This window comes from Talpa europaea (genome assembly GCF_964194135.1).
Source record: "Talpa europaea genome assembly, chromosome: 1".
NCBI lineage: Eukaryota > Metazoa > Chordata > Mammalia > Eulipotyphla > Talpidae > Talpa > Talpa europaea.
In genome coordinates, this window is record NC_140073.1 from 43944520 (window position 1) to 43965364 (window position 20845).

The following is a 20845-nucleotide window of genomic DNA, read 5'->3' on the forward strand; positions in this document are numbered from 1 at the left end:
AATGCGTGATTTCCCAGGGACAAAGAAGCATGTCCTGCAAAAATAAGGAAGAAAAATGTTTATACTCTCTTCCACCTGTCATATAAATTAAGATCACTAGTGAACTTTGTCCTGTTTATCCATGGCAGTGCATACTGTTATTCTTAGATTTGGAGTCAATCTTGGGTAAACTAGAGGAAGAGACAAAGCACTAAACTCCATGAGGACATCTGGCTTTCAGCAGGAGTCCCACATGTTATCAATGGGCAGTAAAAAAAATCTGAATTAAATTGTTAAGGACTTTCAAATCATATCCTCTTTGTTTTAAAGATAAAGAACCAGTTTCTCAAGTTTTAATCACAGCACATAAGTGATGAGGCCCCAGTGGATTATCTAAGTGTTGAAGCTAATCTTCATTTAATATCAAGAATGATAATGTACCAAGTGCCTCCTATATGCCAAACAATTTACTCCTCTTCTCTGCCAAACAATTTACTCCTCTTCTCAGAATCCTTCTTTGCATTGCTCTGAGTGCTTCTCAATGTAGCTTTTTTTCCAACTGGTATAATCAAAGGGAAAGAGTAGGGCTATTCTAATGCAGAAATTCTATGAATAAAGCTTGCAGCAGGAATAGTTTTCTTTTTGTTTTAATTCCAAGGATCTTAAACCACCCTTGGGAGTGCTTGCAATAAAACCAATCAGCAAATATTAAATAACTATTTCTCCAAAAGATATATTAAATACCACCTTTTCGCCTGTGAAAAAGTTTTCCAAAACAAGGGCTATTAATTAAACATCCTTGTTACCAGACCACCAGGAACAAATAAAAAGATAGTCCCAGTCCCAAGCTTTGCATTCATCACTCACAACATAGACTGGGTATTTTTTTTTTTTTTATAGAGGCATGCTTTATTTATTTGTTTGCTGGTTTGTTTGTTTGTTTTGTTTATACATGCACTGGGTACAGTCAGAAGCGCGGGAGGGTGAGAGAATTCACCAGAGCCAGAGCGGGGAGCAGAGCAGGCAGAAGGACCGAAGTACACTGCTGAGGGGAGCAGCGGGCGGCAGGAGAGGTCTGCACGCCATGTGGGACCCTCCTCAGGTGGCCGGGGAGCAGCCGGGGATCGAACCGGCGCCGCAGAGGCCGCGCGCAGTTTCGCAACCCAGCGCTCAACCGCTGCGCCACCGGGGAGGCCCGACTGGGTATTTTAAATTCCTGTTCATAGATGAGAAAACTTCACTTTAGATTAGAAACCCAAGGCTCAGAGAAATAATATTACTTTATCACATTTACCCAAACATGATGACCATGTCAAACGGAAGAATTGAACTCTGTCATCTCTCATTTCAAATGGCATGCTTTGCTACTCCTTATTTTAAAAGAACTAAATTTTTAAAAAGTCTGAATGAATACATGTCCATGACTATAGTCTACATTTTAATAACTATTTTGAACATTGAAATTGATTTTAAATTGCCCACTATATATTACTATATACATACATATATAACTATGAATTCACCAATTTCCTCTCTTTGGTTTTATAAATTATTTGAAGATTATACAGTTCCTGATATATTCAGAAAAGATTTCAATGCATGAAACATAGATCTCACGCAAAGATTTGTTGGACCTGGAAAGAGAAGTCATTGATCCTGATCCATGACAGAAAGGAAGAGAGAGACAGAGACAGAGAGACAGGGAGAGAGAGAGAGAGAGAGAAACTATCTCAACTTCACAAACTTACAGGCAGAAAGGTCCTCTGTCCTAAGGCTGTGGAAACTGTCCCTGATCAGTCCTGCCCCCTTAAACCATCTCCAAGGAGATTCCCTTTTTCTAAGAGGACTCATAGGGAGTTCTTAGGAATAGGGGTGCTATGAGATTTGAGAAACAAAGCCTTTATAAGGAAACTAGAGTTGCCAGGTGAGAGAGCCTTTACCCAGCAGAAAAATTCCTAGGAGAAAACTATACAGCTGTGTCCTGCTAACCATTTGTGCCCCGGAGGACACACTCAGTTTTTCTTAGTCTAGCTTCACTCTTATTTCCCCAAAGGAGAATCCTGGGGGTGAATTGCAATTCAGGTTATCATTCATAAGCAGTTTGGCCCCTAAAGAGCTATAAGCCAATGCTTTGCAGAGGGTGAAAGTTAAGGAGCAGTGGCTAGAGCTCCCAGGAGTTAAGTCACTGGGCATTTGCTAGCATTACAGCATTCATAAGATTCAGAACCCAGTCAGGAAAAGAGTTGAGCTACTGCGTTCACTGAGGCTAGAGGAAAGGGGTCAAGAGTTTTCCTGGGCATCAAATATCTTGGAAGTTGTTGCTAACTTGTCCACAGCCACAGAAAATAATGTGAAAGGAGGCAACTCAGCTAACAAGCGTATGAACACCTTCTTCTTACCCTATGTTCAAGCAAATACAAATTCAAACAGCAATGACATACCAATACATACCTAATAGAATAGCCAAAATCCAGACCACTGCAATACCAACTCCGGGCGAGCATCTAAAGTAACAAGAACTTTCATTCTTTCATTCATTGTTGGTGAGAATGCAAAATGACACAACCGCTTTGGTAAGTGTTTCCTCACAAAACTAAATAAACCTTCACATGTAATGGAGCCATTGGGCTCCTTAGCATCTACACAAAGGAGCTGAAAACTAACATCCAATCCTTCAGCTTCCCAGTTCCTTCGGACTGGGGCCTTGCAGTCCTTCTGGCTCTATCCTGAAAGCAGTTTCTTTCCACTGGGCCTTCAGCTCCACTGAACTCACCCGCCGTTCCCTGAATACCATGTTTTGTTTTATTTTATTTTCACTTTCTATTTATTGAGGTAAAGTAGGTTTATAGCATTCTATCTGTTTTGGGGGTTATGGGATTGAACCTCTTCAAATGTATATTTTCACACCCTGCCCACCACCAGTGCCCCAACAACCCTCCCTATATGCCATCGTGCCCCTCCCTGCCTGCTTGCCTCAGTTTTGCAGTCAGACATCAAGCATTTATTACTGGTTTGACTTTGCTCCATTAGCTCATCTCTGAGCCTCGTTTCACGCTGTTCTCCAAGGTTGTATTGAGGTGTTTACTGATTCCCAAATTCTGCCTTAAATGTAGTTCAAAAAAGATTTAATTTTCATCATCATAGCACTATATTAAAATTAAATTCAATTAGTATCAATACTAAGTAACACTTGTATTAAAAATTAAGTGCATTAAAATTGAAATAGTTTTTTCCTAGATTTTTGTGACTTCTGAGTTGAATATAAAAGAGTGGAGGCTGAATTTTGTGGGACTTTTTATGTGAATTTTTTGTCTGTGTTTATTTGTGTGTTAGTTCCCCTTCTTCACAGTTTCCTAATATTGTACAGAGTCTGTGTATGAGATAAAACACCATAGCTGTTCACCATGCCTGGAACATTTCTTTAACCTTCTGTTATCTCCTTACTCTACCCTACTCTGACCTATTCTCTCTAGTTCCCCTGGAAAAAATCCTTACTTTCTCAGATCTCATTTTAGCAATTATCCTTGGGTCACTTCCTCTGACACATGGGCCCACATGCCCTGTATGTGATTTTAAGGTAAGTGATGCCCAGGCTTTTGCACTGCTGGCCTCTGTGGCTATCACTTGCTGCCTTGGACGCAGGAGGCACTTGGGACCATCGGTCCCGGGCACGCATGACTGATGGTGGACACCTGGAGGATGGTGTGGGCATGTGTGAGTGGGCATTCCTGGGCCTGGAGTTTAGGGTTATACCGGCAGTGTTACTCAGAGAAGGTGCAGCAGAAAAGAGCTACAACAGAACGAGTGACTACAGAGAGGCAGGACCACGAGAGAACGTCAGAGAGATCCCCCTCCTGACCTCCCAGCGCCCGTTTGCCCTGCCTGCCGTGCGCCTGGTTGCCTCACTGCAAGTGGTGTAGAAAAATCATTAAAAGCCTAAAAAATCCACTGAGGGCTCCAGGACTCTCTTTTATCTGTCTCCTGAATCTGTAGAGTACCTGCCCTGTGCATGTTTGCACTACAGTGATCTACACCAGCACTTCTCACACTTGACTGTCACATGAGTCCCTCGGGTATCTTGCAAAAATGAAGATTATGATTCAGTACATCCAATATTCTGTATTTCCAACAAGCTTCCGAATGATGACAATACTATTGGTCCTTCAGTAGCAAAGATCTCTATTAATACCCCTGTCAGAATAATTAAAACACAGTATGTGATTTGTCATGTATTCATTTGTATCCTGTATTACATTCTGTAATGTCTGGGGCAATAGCCACCGTGCTATGGTTACACCTTCAGGTCTCATTCCATTTAGAGTGTGCATACGATATTTTTAATGGTAAATAAGGAAATGAACAATATTGATGGAAGGACGTGCAAGATGCATAAGACGTGGGTGGGAACAGAGAGAAGTGGGGAAAGTAATAGAAATGTGCAGAAGCTGGAAGAGAGAAAAAAGGAACTACATTCCTTTATCCACTGAAACTGAATGGCCAAATTAACAGGGTGAGAGAACTGCTGCTGACTAGACACAGCTGAATCCAGAAACTGCGAGACCTTCACAGACTGTGATGGGTTTTCTTCCAGTCAGGAACTCCAAAACACAAACTAAGCAGAATGAAGAAAAAGCAAATAAAACTTTATTTTTTGCACACTAAGTTGTGGACTGAGATTTTTTACCTACTTGACCTGTGCCTCTAAGATAACCTTCTCGTTGTTCATCAGGCAATTGCCCGTTAACTTATCTGTTTTCTACACTAGACAGCTCTGGACTGTAAGAACTATGTTATATTCCTTTTGAAAAAAAAAATCCATTACTGAGCATGAGGTTTAGAATATAGAAAACTTTTATGATATACTCACTAGATAAATATAGGGACGAATGAATTGCCTGTAAGAGAGAGACTGCTTGCTAAGAAGCTCATAGGCTAATGAAACAGGACTGCTGTGAACAGTAAACATTAAGGAGTTATGGGGTGGAGAATAAATTACAGTCATAGTAGGAGATACCTTTTAGCAATATAGATTCTTTTTCTTTTTAATAGATTTATTTTTTTAAACTCTTGCCTTCAGCATTATTTTTTAAAATCTTAAGAGTAAGTTCAGGATGACCCAAAAATTCCTCTTCAGAGTGACTGCTGTTGGGTGTGGGTTTCTTATGTGGGTGAAGACTTTCTAAAATTAGACTGTTATAATGGTTGCTGCACAACTCTGAGAATTTGATCAAAACTATTGAATTGTATCCTTTAAAAGGGTGAGTTTTGAGTTACTTGAATTATATCTCAAAACAGTCCTTACAAAAAGTCCTTTAATGAAAGGCACAAGGACAAAAATAATTACATCAGTTATAAAGCACATAACCATAAAAAGTAATTGCAAATGAAACAGATTATAAAAAGACTGTATTAGGCAAAAAAAAAAAAAAATCCTCTGGGAACCGACATGCCCTGGAGACATGCAGAAGTGAACCAGCACCAGGAGCTGAGCTCATATCTCTCTCCTAACTGGGCTGGAAGAAGTCTCCTAGTTCACCAGGTCCTCCCTTGGAAACTCCAGCCTCCTCTGCCTTCTGAGTCAGCCTGAAAGGGACAAGCTGTTGTATGGGTTCTGTAAGTAAAATTGTTTTGTTCCATGAAAATACTCATGTGTAGATGAGCTGAGACTTCTTATCCATAGGGAAGAATTTCCCCACAATTGTGGGATGGCAGGTGGAGGCAGACAGTAGAACTGATAGAACATTTTATTCTCAGGAACTCTGTATAGAATGACTGTTTTTGTTTTACCAGGTATGGGTTGGGTAACCGATGCTCACTGGCTTCATCAGTGTGGTGATATTTGTATCAAGGTTGGTAGCTTCATGTTTGAGAAATCTAAAGAGGTTGTTGGGAATTGAAAACCTTATTGATAAACCCAAAGTTTCTTACTAAAAATGAAAAAAAAATGCCAATTTTGAACAATCACTGCATGCCAGGCACTATATTAGGCACAGTGCATTTTCTTCTACCCTATAGAGGAAGAAACTGGATCATAAAATGTACATTATTTGTAGATAAAGACAAAGTTTTTAAGAGCATATGCATTGAAATTAGAAAGAACTAGGTTTAGAATTCCAGCTCTAACATTGACTAGTTGTGTGTGATCTTCAATATGTTTTATAACCTCTCTGATACTCAATATCCTTATTAAAAAAGGCAATTTAAAATGTGTTTATTAATACTTACCACCTGGTGTCATAGTAAGAATTACAAGAATATTTACAAAATGTTTACTATAGTAATTTTCACAGAACAAGTTCCAAAAATTGGTAGTTATTATGAGTAATATTTTACTATTTTTACTATTTTATTATTATTGCTGTTATTGTTATTATTATTGCTGTTATTGTTATTACTATACAATGTCTCAACTATAACCATGCTGTGGGCAATGACTTAGACACTATAGATAATACCATATGATTTATTTCAGCAGCTAGACACATAGCTATTCACTATAGCTCAGAGCAATGCACTAGAAGAAGAATGTCATTGTGATCTAAGTGGAATGGAAAATTAGTTGCAAGACTATAGCTTATTTCTCACAAAAGAAAAGACATTCAGTGTCTCCCTCTGATAAAATCCAATGGTCTCCCTATGTTCTTCAATATAAACTTAGATTTTTTTTTCTGTGTAAGAAAATGCAATAAAATATAGTTTCATGTACCCACTACCAACTAGGTTGCTATATCTTAGAAGCTCCAGTTTTTAATATTTTAGAAGTAGAATCAATAAACAGTTGCTGAGTATTTGTGTGTAGGGGATGAGAGAGCTGAGTAGTGTGTGTATATGTGTGTGTGCATGAGGGCAACCATTCTAATTCAATGGTTGTCTAGAATTTGATGCCATTCACTGATAAATGAAGCACAGGAGAAAGCCCCAGGTTTGGAATGGGGAAAGAATAAATTCTGTTTGACTCACATTGGGGTTGAGGTATCTGAGGGGTTGTGGGTGGAAATGTAACTCAGGGGTAGATAAAATATTTTATTCACCTATTATTCACTGATAGCAAGCAGAGAGCCTTGGTTTGTTCTCCAAACTTCCAGTACTCCCAGCTACCAGGTCTTTTTTCTAAATTGACTATTTGATTGCCTTACTATTTCCATGATTCATTACCACCTTCAAGTTTAAACCCAGAAACCTATCCCTAGCTTTAAGGATGTATTAACTTTTGAAATATGGAATGCAAGAGGAGCCATAATCTGATTTCAGATTTGCAAGTCATCCAGAGACACATGCTATTTGAAGGCATGGGAATAATTAAGATATCCCAAGGAAATTATGTGTTGAGTAAGAAAAGAGGCACTCTTGAAAAAAAAAAAATGACTTCTGAAGAAGACCACAATTTAAAAGACAAAGGACTAATACTGATAAACATATTTTTAACCCACACAATAACTGTCATTGAAATTAATAAAGGAGGGCCTCCCGGTGGCGCAGCGGTTGAGCGCTGGGTTGTGAAGCTGCCCGAAGCCTCCGCGGTGCGGGTTCGATCCCCGGCTGCTCCCGGCCACCGGAGGAGGGTCCCACATGGCGCGCAGACCTCTCCTGCCACCCGCTGCTCCCCTCAGCAGTGTACTTCCGTCCTTCTGCCTGCTCTTCTCCCTGCTCTAACTCTGGTGAATGCTCTCACCCTCCCCCGCTTCTGACTGTGCCTGTATAAATAAATAAATCTTAAAAAAAAAAAAAAGAATCTACTTAACTTTAAAAAAAAAAAAGAAATTAATAAAGGAGAAATTTCAAAGACAAGGTGGTCAACATTGAAAAATTTTGAGATCAGGAAGAAGACAACAAATCTGAAAATAAACTTTTGCACTTTATATTTATAGAGTCCTTGGTGACATCAGTTGGGACATTTTCTGCAGGTCTTAGAGGCAGAATACAGATTGTTCCTGAAGGCGAAGAAATAAGAGCAGGCTATCCTTCAATAAATGTATTTTGTTGTAATAAAAGATATGGGAGGAAACTCAGAGAAACAGAATTATGTCTTACTTTCTCTATTATTTAAGTATACTGGCCAATTATAAGAGATGTTCAATGGCTCTCGATTGAATTGAATGTGTTGTTTATATATATTCATTAATGAGTTGGTATAAAACTTCAGTATATGCAGACTGCAGAAAAGTAGTCAATGGTACTAAATAAGGAAAGGAATGTGGATGGCATCAAATTAGAAGAGATGGAGATGGTATGCTTACTTATTCACAAAATATTTGGAAATGCCTGGCTCTTAATGCTCTACAAACAAAATCAAAGTTCCCCATTTTCCCATGGATTTCAATATTTTCATGTCCTGGCCCCTGATAATTTCTCTAACTTCATCCCTCATGGCATCCAGACTCACATTTAAGATTCCAGCACATCAATTTTTCTATAGGTTTCCAACAGACTGTCTTATGTTATTATTTTATTCAACCTCTGCTGGTGTTGTTACCTATGTCAATAGTAGCCTTTTCCTACTTTTCTTCCTCCTTGTGAACTCTAAACACCATTAATACTTTACCTACCATATTATGTATCTGTTGAAATACATTTCATGGATTCTCTAAGGACACTCTCATGACTATAATCTTTATAGCCTAAAGAGAGAGTTTACTTATTGGTCAACTCATGTAACTAACCACTTCTTTTTTACTCTAAGTTTCCATTTTAAACTTTTAATTTCCATTTTAAACTTTAAACATTTTAATTTCTATTTTAAACTTCCCAATGCTTTAAACTAAGATTTCTTTATAATTCTCGAGGTGTACTTTTATCTAAGTGAACTAGATAAAGTATAGTCTGGAAACACTTAGAAGGAACAGTATTTTAACATAAACCACTTCTTACTGATTGGAACTTCTCCAGCCATAGCCTTAATTTTTGTTTTCCCTCAGAGCTCTTCTTCCCACGCATACATAGCCATCTGGCTAGTCTTCAAGTCTCCAGTTCTTACTCAAAGAAAAAGAAATGCAATGTTTGTAATAAAGTTTTATCTTTCCCTCCTTAATCAAAGTGTCATTCTACTAGGTATGTCCTGAGAAGCACGCCTTAACAAAATGGAGAGAAACTGTTCTGGAGAATTAGTCTTCAGGTGGATTGAAGAGAGAAATATAGTTGAATAAGGCAGCACCTTATATCGGGGGAGAAAACCTCTATAGGTGGTAGGTCAGTATTCTAATGCTATGTCGCTCCCAAATTTGACACCAGATGCTGATTTCCTTTTTTTTAATTTATGTATACAGGATCTGGGGTCAGGCCAGAGGTGCAGGGGGTGAGAGGATTCACTAGAGACAGAGTGGGGAGCAGAACAGGCAGATCTACTGAAATACACTGCTGAGGAGAGCAGCAGGTGAGACAGGAGAGATCTGCTGCACCATGTGGCAAGGGATTGAACTCGTGCTATAGTAGCTGCAGATCGCTTCATAGTGCTGACACTTAACCCCTTGCACCACCAGGGAGGCCCCCAGATGCTGATTTCAAACGTTTCTTTACAGGTTAGCTACTGTAGACAACTGCATGTGAGTGTGCTAGTGCCTAAGTCATATATTATCATTTCTATATGTCCCTTTGTATTATAAGTATTTCTCAATATTTTCTGACTTCCCAAATTGTCTGTGAACTTTTTCTGCTGCTCCATAACCTCAATCTACCTTTATTCTGATGTTAGCTCTACCATAAAAACTAACCTGCTACTGCTTCATCACAACTTAAGTATTCCAGAGAGGACGGGATGTGATCAGACCATCTTGGCTAAAGAACCATCACTCGGTCCCAGTAAAAGAATGCGGGGAGAGGTCACTGAACATGAACATAGGTGCCAGCAATGGTCCTAGGAAAAGAAAATCATAAACTGAAGAAAATAAATAAATAAATACTCTACCAATTGAAATCTTTCATCAATTTAAATAAGTCATTCCTATTTACATAGTATATAAATACATTTGGTTATTTTTCAGCTAAATAAAATTGTCATTGGATTAAATTTTTAAATGCAGTTTTTTGTTGTTTCAGAATTTCATCTTGGAGTTCTATCCTTTTAATCCATCATGTCAAAGTTCCAGAGTATAACATCCTATTGCATCATTTTCATAAACTGATGTTCCTGGGCTGGAAGACTTACATATTTGGATCTGCATTACCTTCTGCTTTCTCTAGAAACTTTTCTCTTAGAAAACAGCCTGATTCTCTTTGCCATTGTCATGCTTTATGAGAAGCAATTAGAATTTACTAATTAAAATAATAATTTAACTAACATTTATTATTTCCTTTAACTAGTCACCGTTCTAAGTTTTGTTGCTTGTATTCACAGATTTTATATCCAAAAGAATATTATCAGGTAGTTACTTCTATGATCAATGAGAAAGTCAAGGCACAAAAGTAACTTGCTCAAAAAGTCAGTAAGTGATACAGCCTTATTTGACATCCATGCAAATCCTCACACTCTTAATTTTAATACTACATTGCTGCCCATAACATAAAATGTTGATATTTTATATTTAGATAATACATATGCATATATGAGTGTGTATATATATATATGTGTGTGTGTGTATGTATATATATATATATATTTCTCATTTCATGCAATTTGTACTGGGGGATATAAAAAAGCAAAAACAAAAACTTAACTATGTCTTTTCAACTGAATTGCAGAGGACAAACCCAAAACAAAATCTTTGAACTTCACAAGTGCATTTCTATCTGATGTTCTTTCCCAACAAAGCATATTCCAGAATTTCTCTTTACCCTCTATAAACTTTCTGCCCCAACATAAACTGAAAACCCAGTATGGATTACAAATGAAGTATAATTAATGTCATCTACTTAGACATGCTTAATATGTGGCATATGTTTCATGTAATGGCTTAATAGAACAAGTTAACATTTTTTTCTAGCCTGGACATACCTACTAATTCTCAAAATTTTAGTACCTATTTCAAGGGCCTTCAGTGCCACTCAGTACAGGTGGGTTCTGCAAATGCTATCAGATCCAGCAAGGAAGAAGAGGTAGTCATTCTTATCCACAGTTAATTTGTTTAGTGACAAAAGTACTTACTGCCTATTTAATAATAAGGATCATATAAAAGTTCTCAGCATTTTTGACAATGATATTTTCAGTCTAAATTATTTAATTTCCATCTTTCTGATCTCTGAGCATTGGAATGTCTCAGAACATTTCATTCAGCTTCATGGTTTTAAATACCATCTACATACTGACAATTTCAAAATTAACTTTTATAGTCCAGATTCATATTCAACAACCTATATATCAGTATCTCCACTTGAATGCCTAATAATCATCTTAGACTCATCATGTCCAAAACCAATACCTAAGATTTGTATCAAGGAAAAAACATTCTCAACTACAGTCTCCCATAACTCAAAAACTCTATTGAGATAGAACACATGGATAGAACACATGGAATTGAGATAGAACACATGGAGTTAGCCCTGATGTCTGCCTGTTTCTCCCATTCCACATCCAACCAACCAGCAAATACTGATCACTTTTCCAGATATTCTATATACTGATATCTGAAATTCAAATACTTTTCAAAACTTCTATCACTACTATTTTATCCAAGCCATCATCTTGGACCTAAAATATAAAAGTCTCTGAAACCATGATGGTCATGATGGTCTTTTCCTATTTCTACTTATCTTGGAAGAATGGCAGGCTGGGCATACAACAATGGGATGAAAATACCCCTACCCATTTTAGAAAAAAAAAAAAAACATTTCTCATAAGTTGACAAGTTGTGTTTCATAGTACAGGTCCAAAAGAATGATATCTATCCTCGAGGTGTTTTCTCATTGTCCAGATGGAAAATAGCCATGGAAGATGAAATACGATGCCCAGTCATGGTTAGATGGATAACATTTGGAAGTGAGGGGTGCACACATGGTTGCAGTTCTTGACCCAAATTCGAGTTACACCATGATTTAGCAGAAAGCAACCAACCAGACTCTGCCAAACTGCATTTTCTATATTTATTCTTCAACCCCATAAAAACTACCCAAAGCCCCATCCTTAGGAAACCAATTTAGCCTTGCCTCCAGTCTCCTGCCAGGTGACTTTACATTAAACTGGTTATTTTCCCAAAAGCTGGTAACATGGTTTTTGACTCAATGTCATCAAACAGTGGGCCCACTTGAGCAACATTTCCTGGGGACTCTTGCTTCATTCCCCACAGTAAAGCAACTACTTTAATACACAAGACAGATGATGTCACTTCTTCTGTTCCACATGTTCCAGTGACCTCCTGTTTTGTCCAGGGAAAATTCATAGTCATTATTATATCTCATAAGGATTTATGTGAGCTGACTCCCCTCTACCATGCCAACTTCATCTCTTACTATTCTTCCTCCCCTTTCTTCACTCATTACACCTACTCTAGCCTCCAAATAAACTCACCTTAAACTCATCAGCACTCTTCAACATCAGATCTGACACTTGCTTTTCTCCTTATTTGAAATATTCTTCCCCTAGACACCCACAAGTTTCACCGCCTCAGTTCATGTACCTCTTTGCTTAAGTATCACCTTATTACAAGGCCCTTGACATAATAAGTATATGACAATATGTAAAGATACATAATATAACATATATACAATATAAATAATAATAGTAATCTCTCTTCTCTAAATCCCATCTCCTCTCACTCTCACCTGCCTTGTTTTTAATTAATTCCTCCACCCCAACATATTTACTACTTTCTATTCTAGTTTACTCATTACAAGGTAAGATCTTTGAGAGTAAAGACTGTTTAGTTTACACTGTCTTCCAGACCCCAAAACTGCCACATTATAAATATTAATACATAAAATATATAAATATATAATATATATTTTATATATATATAATATGAATGATCTGGCTCTATTTATCTTTCAGGTCTGCTACTTCTCTTCTCTACAATGTTCCAGGCACAGCTAACAGCTTCCTTAACCCTGATTGTCCTATCTCAATTACATGCCTTTGCACAAGCTGTACCGCCACCTTTAACACCCTGAGTTCTCTTGACTTAGAATAGAAGGGCTGCTGCAGAACCCTTTTCCTGCTTTCTGAAGTATCCAGTCTGTCTGGTGTTCTTTCCAGGTGTTTCTTCAGATTGTGGGAATCATTCTCACTCCCACAGCCCCCATCTCTTTTCAGAAGCTGCTGCAAACATTCTCCCTACAGCAGATGCTGTGTCCACCTCTCAAGACCAGGGACTGTGACTTATTCATTGTTGGGAAGTGAAAAAGTCCCTTACAGTCTGGGGTTTCATTTTCATGTGTTACTTAAGGTGGGGTGCGGAGAGAGGGGGCAGCGAAAAAGGAAAGAGCAACCTGGGCTTGAGAAGAATGGAGATTCTCAGAGTCCTGAAAATAGAATGGAGAAAAAGAAATTTCAGTTCAAGTACCAGACAGCTAAGATGTTCACCCGCCCTATTGCTACAGAAATCCACCCCCACACCTCACACCCCCAACACACACACACACATACATACTGATCTGCAGTTAACCCCACTGTCCAACAAACCTGGCTACTTGTAAGTTTCAGTGCCAAGGGATTAATGTGGACACTTTAAGAGGGTGGCTAGCAGGGTTCATGTCATCTGTGACGAAGACTTTCCTAAAAAATAAATAAATAAAGCAGTCACAGACATAAGGCTGCTATTGTAGCGACTTGTATTCATAGTCCAAAGAGAAATTCTTAAATGTCCTGTATGATACAATTCGCTATAATCTATGTGACTTTATCTCCCCACTGCTTTCCCTCTGTTGTCTCTGTTCAGGCAGTGATCTCTCTATTGTTCTAAACCACCACATACACTCCCTTCTAGAACTCTATTTGTAGTTTCTGTTCCTTCTTCCTGGAATTGTCTTCCTCAGAAATCTCCACAGATCTATTTCCCATGTCTTCAGGCTTCCTCCTCAATGTCTCCAATATGTAAGTCCTTCCCTAGAAACTTCATTTAAAATTTCAGTGACCACTTTTTTCACATAAATGAACCACTTGGGCCCTGGTCTCAGAGCCTGTAACAGGTGAAGCAAGCTGAGGCCAGAGGCACTGCCCAGCAGGGCAGCAGCCTGCAGGAGGGAGGGAGTCAGGTGCAGCCAGGGCCCCGCAGCAGCTCCCTGGCTGGGTGAGCAGGAGAGACTGCAACCTCCCTAGATCTCCAGGCCCCAGGCGCCCCCTGCTGAGCCAAGGACTGCTCTCTCTGGAGCACAACCTGAGGAAAACCCTGAGGAACTTGCAGCAGCTCAGCAGCCAGGTGGGGCGTGCAAGGAGAATGGAAGACAAGGGAGACCAGCCCAGGGCCAGGGCTGGGGCCAGCGGGGAGGACATGATTTCAGTAGGTATATTTATAGGATATGTTGGATATGTTTAATAATGTTAATTCATGTTATTTGGAACATGGGATTCAAAGGCAGAGCCTTCAGAAAAGAATTGCCCAAACTAAACTTAATCAACATGGCCACATTCTTGATTGACAACTTATGAAATTATCCCTACTATCTTCAAACTCTAAGTGCTGTAAAATATATTTCTTACTACTCTTGACTAAATCTTGTTTGATCATGAGAGGAACTATATACGTACATATCAGCCATCCTTAAAAAGTATATTTTGACTGGGTAATTAATTTTTAAATACCTACCTTTAAAGAATGTTTCAAAGTTTTCCTTTTGTGGTAGATATTTGAAACATTAAGGAAGGGTCTCATTAATATCATTTTCTGGAAATCATGTGTACCTGTCAATACACTCATGGAGAACTTATATAGAGAATTGAAAAAACTGTGTTTCAGCTGTCCTTCCCTGATATTTACCTGTTCTCTTTTCCCTTTATCTTTTTCTCCTTCTGGCTACCTACAGCCTATTTAATTTTTCCTATTAATTCTACTTACAGTTTCTCTTACCAGAATGCATACTTCATGAGTCCATGAAGACTCTCTTTTAATATTACACTATAGGCACTTGATAAATATTTGTTGAATGTGAATGAATAAAGAGCTGAAATACTGGATATCCGACCAGTGTTATCACTATTTAACTCCATGACGTAAGGCAAGGAATTTTTATCTCATCTGTCCTTTATCTGTAACACAGGTGCAATAAAGAGGAGCTTCCCTACCTCAGGGTCTATTTCAGCAACTGAAAGGAAAGCTAGGAAAAGAAAAAGTGTAATGACCTGATTTTTTTTTATTTATATGTTAATATATTCAAGAACTGGGGACCAGGCCAGAGGTGTGGGAAGTGAAAGGATTCACCAGAGACAGAGTGGGGAGCAGAACAGGCAGATGTACTGAAATATACTGCTCAGGGGAGCAATGGGCGAGACAGGAGAGGTCTGCTGCACCATTTGGGTAGCTCCCTGGCTGGGAATCAAACTCGTACTGTACTGGCTGCAGATAACTTCACAGGTTGCGTCTTAACCCCTTACACCACCAGGGAGGCCCTATAACCTGATTTTTAATTATGGCCATTATTAGTTTTATGTGCCCATCATGGTTTTTAAAGAAATTCCTAGAATCCAAGGACATAACTATACTCATTGCCTGTTGTGTTTAGCAAAGTAGCTAATAAGGAAAGTACTAACCACTATTGATTGCTTACTGGGAATTTGAGTTACTTGGAAGAGTAGAAATAGATGGTCAAGAGCCCCGAAGTATACATGTGGGATTGATTGTGATTGCTTCCCCTGGACACTAAGAAGCCTATGGGAGTGACATACAAGTGGACATGGAGACATGGAGTCTCCTGTCTACTAGGCCCCTGGGATCTCAGTCCTGGGCCTGCTCCCACAGCCTTTTCCCATAGGCCTCCTGGGCAGGACTATAAATAGGCCTTTGTGTGCAGGCCAAGCCAGTTCCAGCTGCACTTAAACAGGATTGCACCATTCTAAGGTGAGTGCAGCCTTACCTGGGGTTGACAACTCAAGGCTCTTTGCCATCCTCATGGACCTTGAATAACCCACAAAATGCCTCATTTTAATTTAAGGACAGGAAGGCCCTTGTGTAGTGCCCATAGCTTCCCGGGTTGAAAAGAAATGTATCAAAGCATGAACTGACTGTCCAGAGAAAATAAGAAGGGATGTAACTGCTACATTCAGAGCCAAAAGAGTCACTTTAGGCAGAAAGCCAGTTAAACTGGGAGGAAAATGAGGTCTGGGGTAGGTAAGTGGGAAAACAAGATGATGGCCCCAACACTTACATTGCGATCAGCAAAGAATAGATGCTTTGGGGGGGGGGGGGGCAAATTGGGACGTATCCAACTGTCTTCATAGACCCTTATTTTATCAGTGCTGAGGACAGCAGCATGGTCAAAAGTCTTGAGAACAGGGAAATACATTTCTGAGCTCCCTTGCTACTGACCACACCTGCCCTTTTCTCCACCTGGGCCCCCTTCTGTTAGATACAGAGATCCAGCGATCTGGCCTCCTTCCAGATAAGCCTCTTTGGCGTTATTACATACCTGTCAGCCTGATTTGTTTGGATTCTGAATCTCCCTCCCCAAGAACTTGATGATAGATATTTAGATAATGAGATGGATATGAGGTACAAATCACCTTTATCTCACTGAAGGATACAATTATTCTGAAAAGGTATTTCTTTCTCTGACAGTAGCAGGGGGCCAAATTTGTGAAGGGGGTAACTGTTATAGCCTTGCACAAGTTGTGAGTAGTCAAACGTACAAATTTTGTGAAATTTAAATATACTTTGACCTTTGAACTCTGGATATATTCTTCCTTGCTTATCCAAGATGGGGTTAAGCCAGGTCAAATTTTTTACTTCTCATTTCATGATATTACATTATAAAACCACTGATCTCCAAAATAAGACTAAATGGAAGAACATCTGGTTGCAGTTAGAACCCAAGCTAGGGATGAAGAAGAATCCAGGGAGGGGGGAGTGGGAGGGGGATCAGCACATGAGCACATCAGCTTGAACATCACAGATAAGGATATCTGCAGTATATTCCCAAGATTCAGGGCCTTTTCTCAAAGCCAATTTCTTTACCCCTTAAGACAATTGCTTGTAAATATCAGGGCACTGTGGGAGCCTAGGTTAGTGAGGAGAGATGCTAGGTGTCCAGGGAGACAGAGCAACACTGGCCTTCCAAAAAAGAAATGGCTCCCCTTATATGAATGACTTGTTGGCAGAGGTCTTAGGGAAGACAAAGCTGCAGGAGAATCAGGACTCAACACAAGTTCTCCTCCAGGCAATGAGAAGGACTTTGAAGGCAACTTTCAGATGTGAGCAGAGACCATGGCAGGCAGCCAGGTGTGTAAGGAGGTGATACCTCCCAACAGCACCTTCCTCTCTGGACAATTCAGTGGAGGGAGTTGCTACCTCTGCTTTGAGGACCCCAAATAAGTTTCCCTTTTTTCCCTTAAGAGTTTGACTTTGGCCTGTTTTTTTCATAGTGCTTTTCTGTTTAATTTTTTTGTTCATTTTCACTTAATAGAATTTCTATTATTGTGTTTCTTCCTCCTATTAATGACCTTAGACCTGGGGACCTGGAATCCTAAATTATTTTTTAAGTTACCTATCTAGCCTCACGGACTCCATACACCTTTGTTCCGTTTCCTGTCTGTTTGATTTCTACTCATCTTTCAAGGCTGGATGAAAGGATCACCTTTCCCAAAGCTGTCCTCCAAAGCTGCCTCTCCCTCTCCCATCATTAAATGCACACCTTATGCTAACTCTTATCCCAAAATGCTAACAATTTGATTACTTGTCTGTCTTATGCCTAGGCAGGGCATCTGAAGGGCAAAAGGTGTGTCTTTTACCTCTGTTTCAACAGCAGCTAACAAATAAGCTTGTACACAGTGAGTCATATAATAAAACCTATGGCATGAATGAATAATTGAAGGACAGAAAAGAGAACACACTCTTAACACCCACCTGAAAAACGAGACTCCCAGTTTCTAGGCAATGAAGTTGTGGGACAGGAGAAGAAATGTGAGGGCAATTGTATTTTGGAATAAGCACCATTCTTCTTTTTAAAAATGCAGATGGACACTAAGAGTAATGATTGAAAAATAAATTTGAGCTATCACTTTCCCCTTTGGAAAGGGCTTCAGAGATAAGGAGAGGGCCTTCATGACTTGGAGGAGTGGAAGGAGAGAGTAGGGGCGGGGTGCTAAGCTGCACTCGGTTCCTGGGTTTCCAGGGCTGGCCTTTCTGACTATGCTCCGTGTCTTAGCAGGCTGCCAGTGTGACCTCACTCTCTCAAGGGCCCCCTTCTCAGTGCCAGCTATGAATTCCTGCAACTTCTCACACACCACCTTTGTGCTTATTGGTATCCCAGGACTAGAGAAAGCCCACTTCTGGATCGGCTTCCCCCTGCTCTCCATGTATGCCGTGGCAGTGTTGGGAAACTGCATCGTGGTCTTCATTGTAAGGACAGAACGCAGCCTGCATGCTCCCATGTACCTCTTTCTCTGCATGCTGGCTGCCATTGACCTGGCTTTGTCCACATCCACCATGCCCAAGATCCTCGCCCTTTTCTGGTTTGATTCCCGGGAGATTACCGTCGATGCCTGCATTACCCAGATGTTCTTTATTCACACTCTCTCAGCCATTGAGTCCACCATCCTGCTGGCCATGGCCTTTGACCGTTACGTGGCCATCTGCCACCCACTGCGCCACGCCGCGGTGCTCAACAACACAGTGACAGCCCAGATCGGCATAGTGGCCGTGGTTCGTGGATCCCTCTTCTTTGTCCCACTGCCTCTGCTCATCAAGCGCCTGACTTTCTGCCACTCCAATATACTCTCACACTCCTACTGTGTGCATCAGGATGTGATGAAGTTGGCCTACACAGGCACATTGCCCAACATTGTCTATGGTCTCACGGCCATCCTGCTGGTCATGGGCGTGGATGTCCTGTGCATCTCCTTGTCCTATTTCCTGATCATACGAACGGTCCTACAACTACCTTCCAAGGCAGAGCGGGCCAAGGCCTTTGGAACCTGTGTGTCACACATCAGTGTGGTACTGGCCTTCTACGTGCCACTCATAGGCCTCTCCGTGGTGCACCGTTTTGGAAATAGCCTTGATCCCATCGTGCATGTTCTCATGGGTGACATCTACCTGCTTCTGCCCCCTGTAATCAATCCTCTCATCTATGGTGCCAAGACCAAACAGATCAGGACCCGGGTGATAGCCATCTTCAAGGTCAGCTGTGACAAGGACCTTCAGGCTGTGGGAGGCAGGTGACCCTTATCACCCCACTGGCCCTACCTTTAATGGCTTGGTGTAGTGATTTCATAATGCTGGCTCAATTCCAGTTGCCCATAGCACATCAATGCTTTTCTCCAGTTTGACTACCAAATTCTACCTATACTTGGGATAAAATTTTTGAGACTCTAATAATTCCTTCCCATAGATCAACATGTAAGCTATATCTTTTTTATATAAAAAGTTTAAATTAAAAAAGGTATTATGGCCCCAAAACATAGTGAACAGGCATAAAGAATAACAAAAATTACCAATGACTTTGAAACAAAGGAAAAATCATTCTGTCTAATAATCCAAGAAATCTATACTAAAGCAATAATTAGGTAAAATTTTTGCCTGTCAAATTAGCAGATTTTAATTAATGAAAATTCACAATGAAATCAGAGATTATGTTGAAACATATTCTTGAGCATCAGAGCTGATGGTATAATTGGAAATACGTAGCAAAAACTTTTAATAAGTTTAGTAAGACTTTAATGCTGTAAAGTCATTTTTGGAAATTTATCCCTAAATGCAGAAAATAGTTTTTCATAAACTATATTGCACATACCATTACTTAGAATAGTGATACGTTAGAAATTCTGGGAAATAACATATAATGTAAGGAATAGGAAACTCAAGTGTGGCCCATTTACTTCATGGAATGTTACGTGGAATAAACCATATTGAAGGAATATTATGTGACCTTTAAAGACTCTGCTATAAAATAAGACATGATTAAAATGTTGAGAAAAAGTATAAGAAAACATTACTGAAATTACCTTGTAAAACAATTTTATGGTATCTTTAAGCAAATATGCTAAACTTACTAGTGACTTGTTTTTGCTGCTACTTTCTAAATTTCATTATGGAGGTCTTTCTTAGCTGGCATATACAACTTTTTAAAGTGAGGAAATCAAACTGATTATTTACAGAAACCAGGCCTTGTCATTGTGGCTTACTATGTATCACCTGAGAATTTATCTAAGTCCTCATTAATTATACCAATAAACATGAGCACTGACCATGTTCCCAGCAGTGTGACTAGTACTTCTAAGGTTTTATCTGATCTGCACAACAAATTTATGGGGTAGGTACCAGTTTTGCTCTCCATTATAAGTGAGAGAACTGAGGCTTACATGAACAAGTTAACATAACTAAGTCACAAAGTCTGTGGGTGCTGTGCCAAGAGTTGGAATTAATTTGATAAGCAAATACAGTTGCTTCATTTCCATGTGATATTGTTTCTGGTTTAACAGTCTCTGCAATCTGATCAGATGAATGATTTTGTATTTGTATTGTGACATAGCTCTGCCCATGTTGCAGGCAAAATCTTAAAATTACCCTTCACAATTTACAGCCATGGTTATCATCTACAGCCTGCTTCTTTCCAAATTAAAGGACAATATTTTTTTCCTATTTATCTTTTACATTTACTTTATGATGTCTTTGTTTTCTTAGTGCATTCTGTACCTGTCAAATATATGAATGTCTGGGTTTTAACTTTAGCGTTAAGATATAATAAAATTTTATTTTAAATTCTTCTAAGTGTTATGCTACTGATTTTACATTGATAGAACCCTATAAACTCACATTTGGGGATGTGAGAGACTCCCGAGTCTTCATTCCCT

At 39.5% G+C, this 20845-nt stretch overlaps 1 protein-coding gene across 1 annotated transcript; it reads left to right on the forward strand.

The window, feature by feature from the left end:
- Positions 1-18212: 18212 nt before the first annotated feature.
- Positions 18213-19214, forward strand: OR51E2 (olfactory receptor family 51 subfamily E member 2; the record flags this gene model as incomplete). Its single annotated transcript, XM_084251525.1, has 1 exon — positions 18213-19214. Exon 1 carries the CDS (start codon positions 18252-18254, stop codon positions 19212-19214), a length of 963 nt encoding a protein of 320 aa, XP_084107651.1. The 5' UTR covers positions 18213-18251.
- Between the last annotated feature and the right edge of the window lie 1631 nt (positions 19215-20845).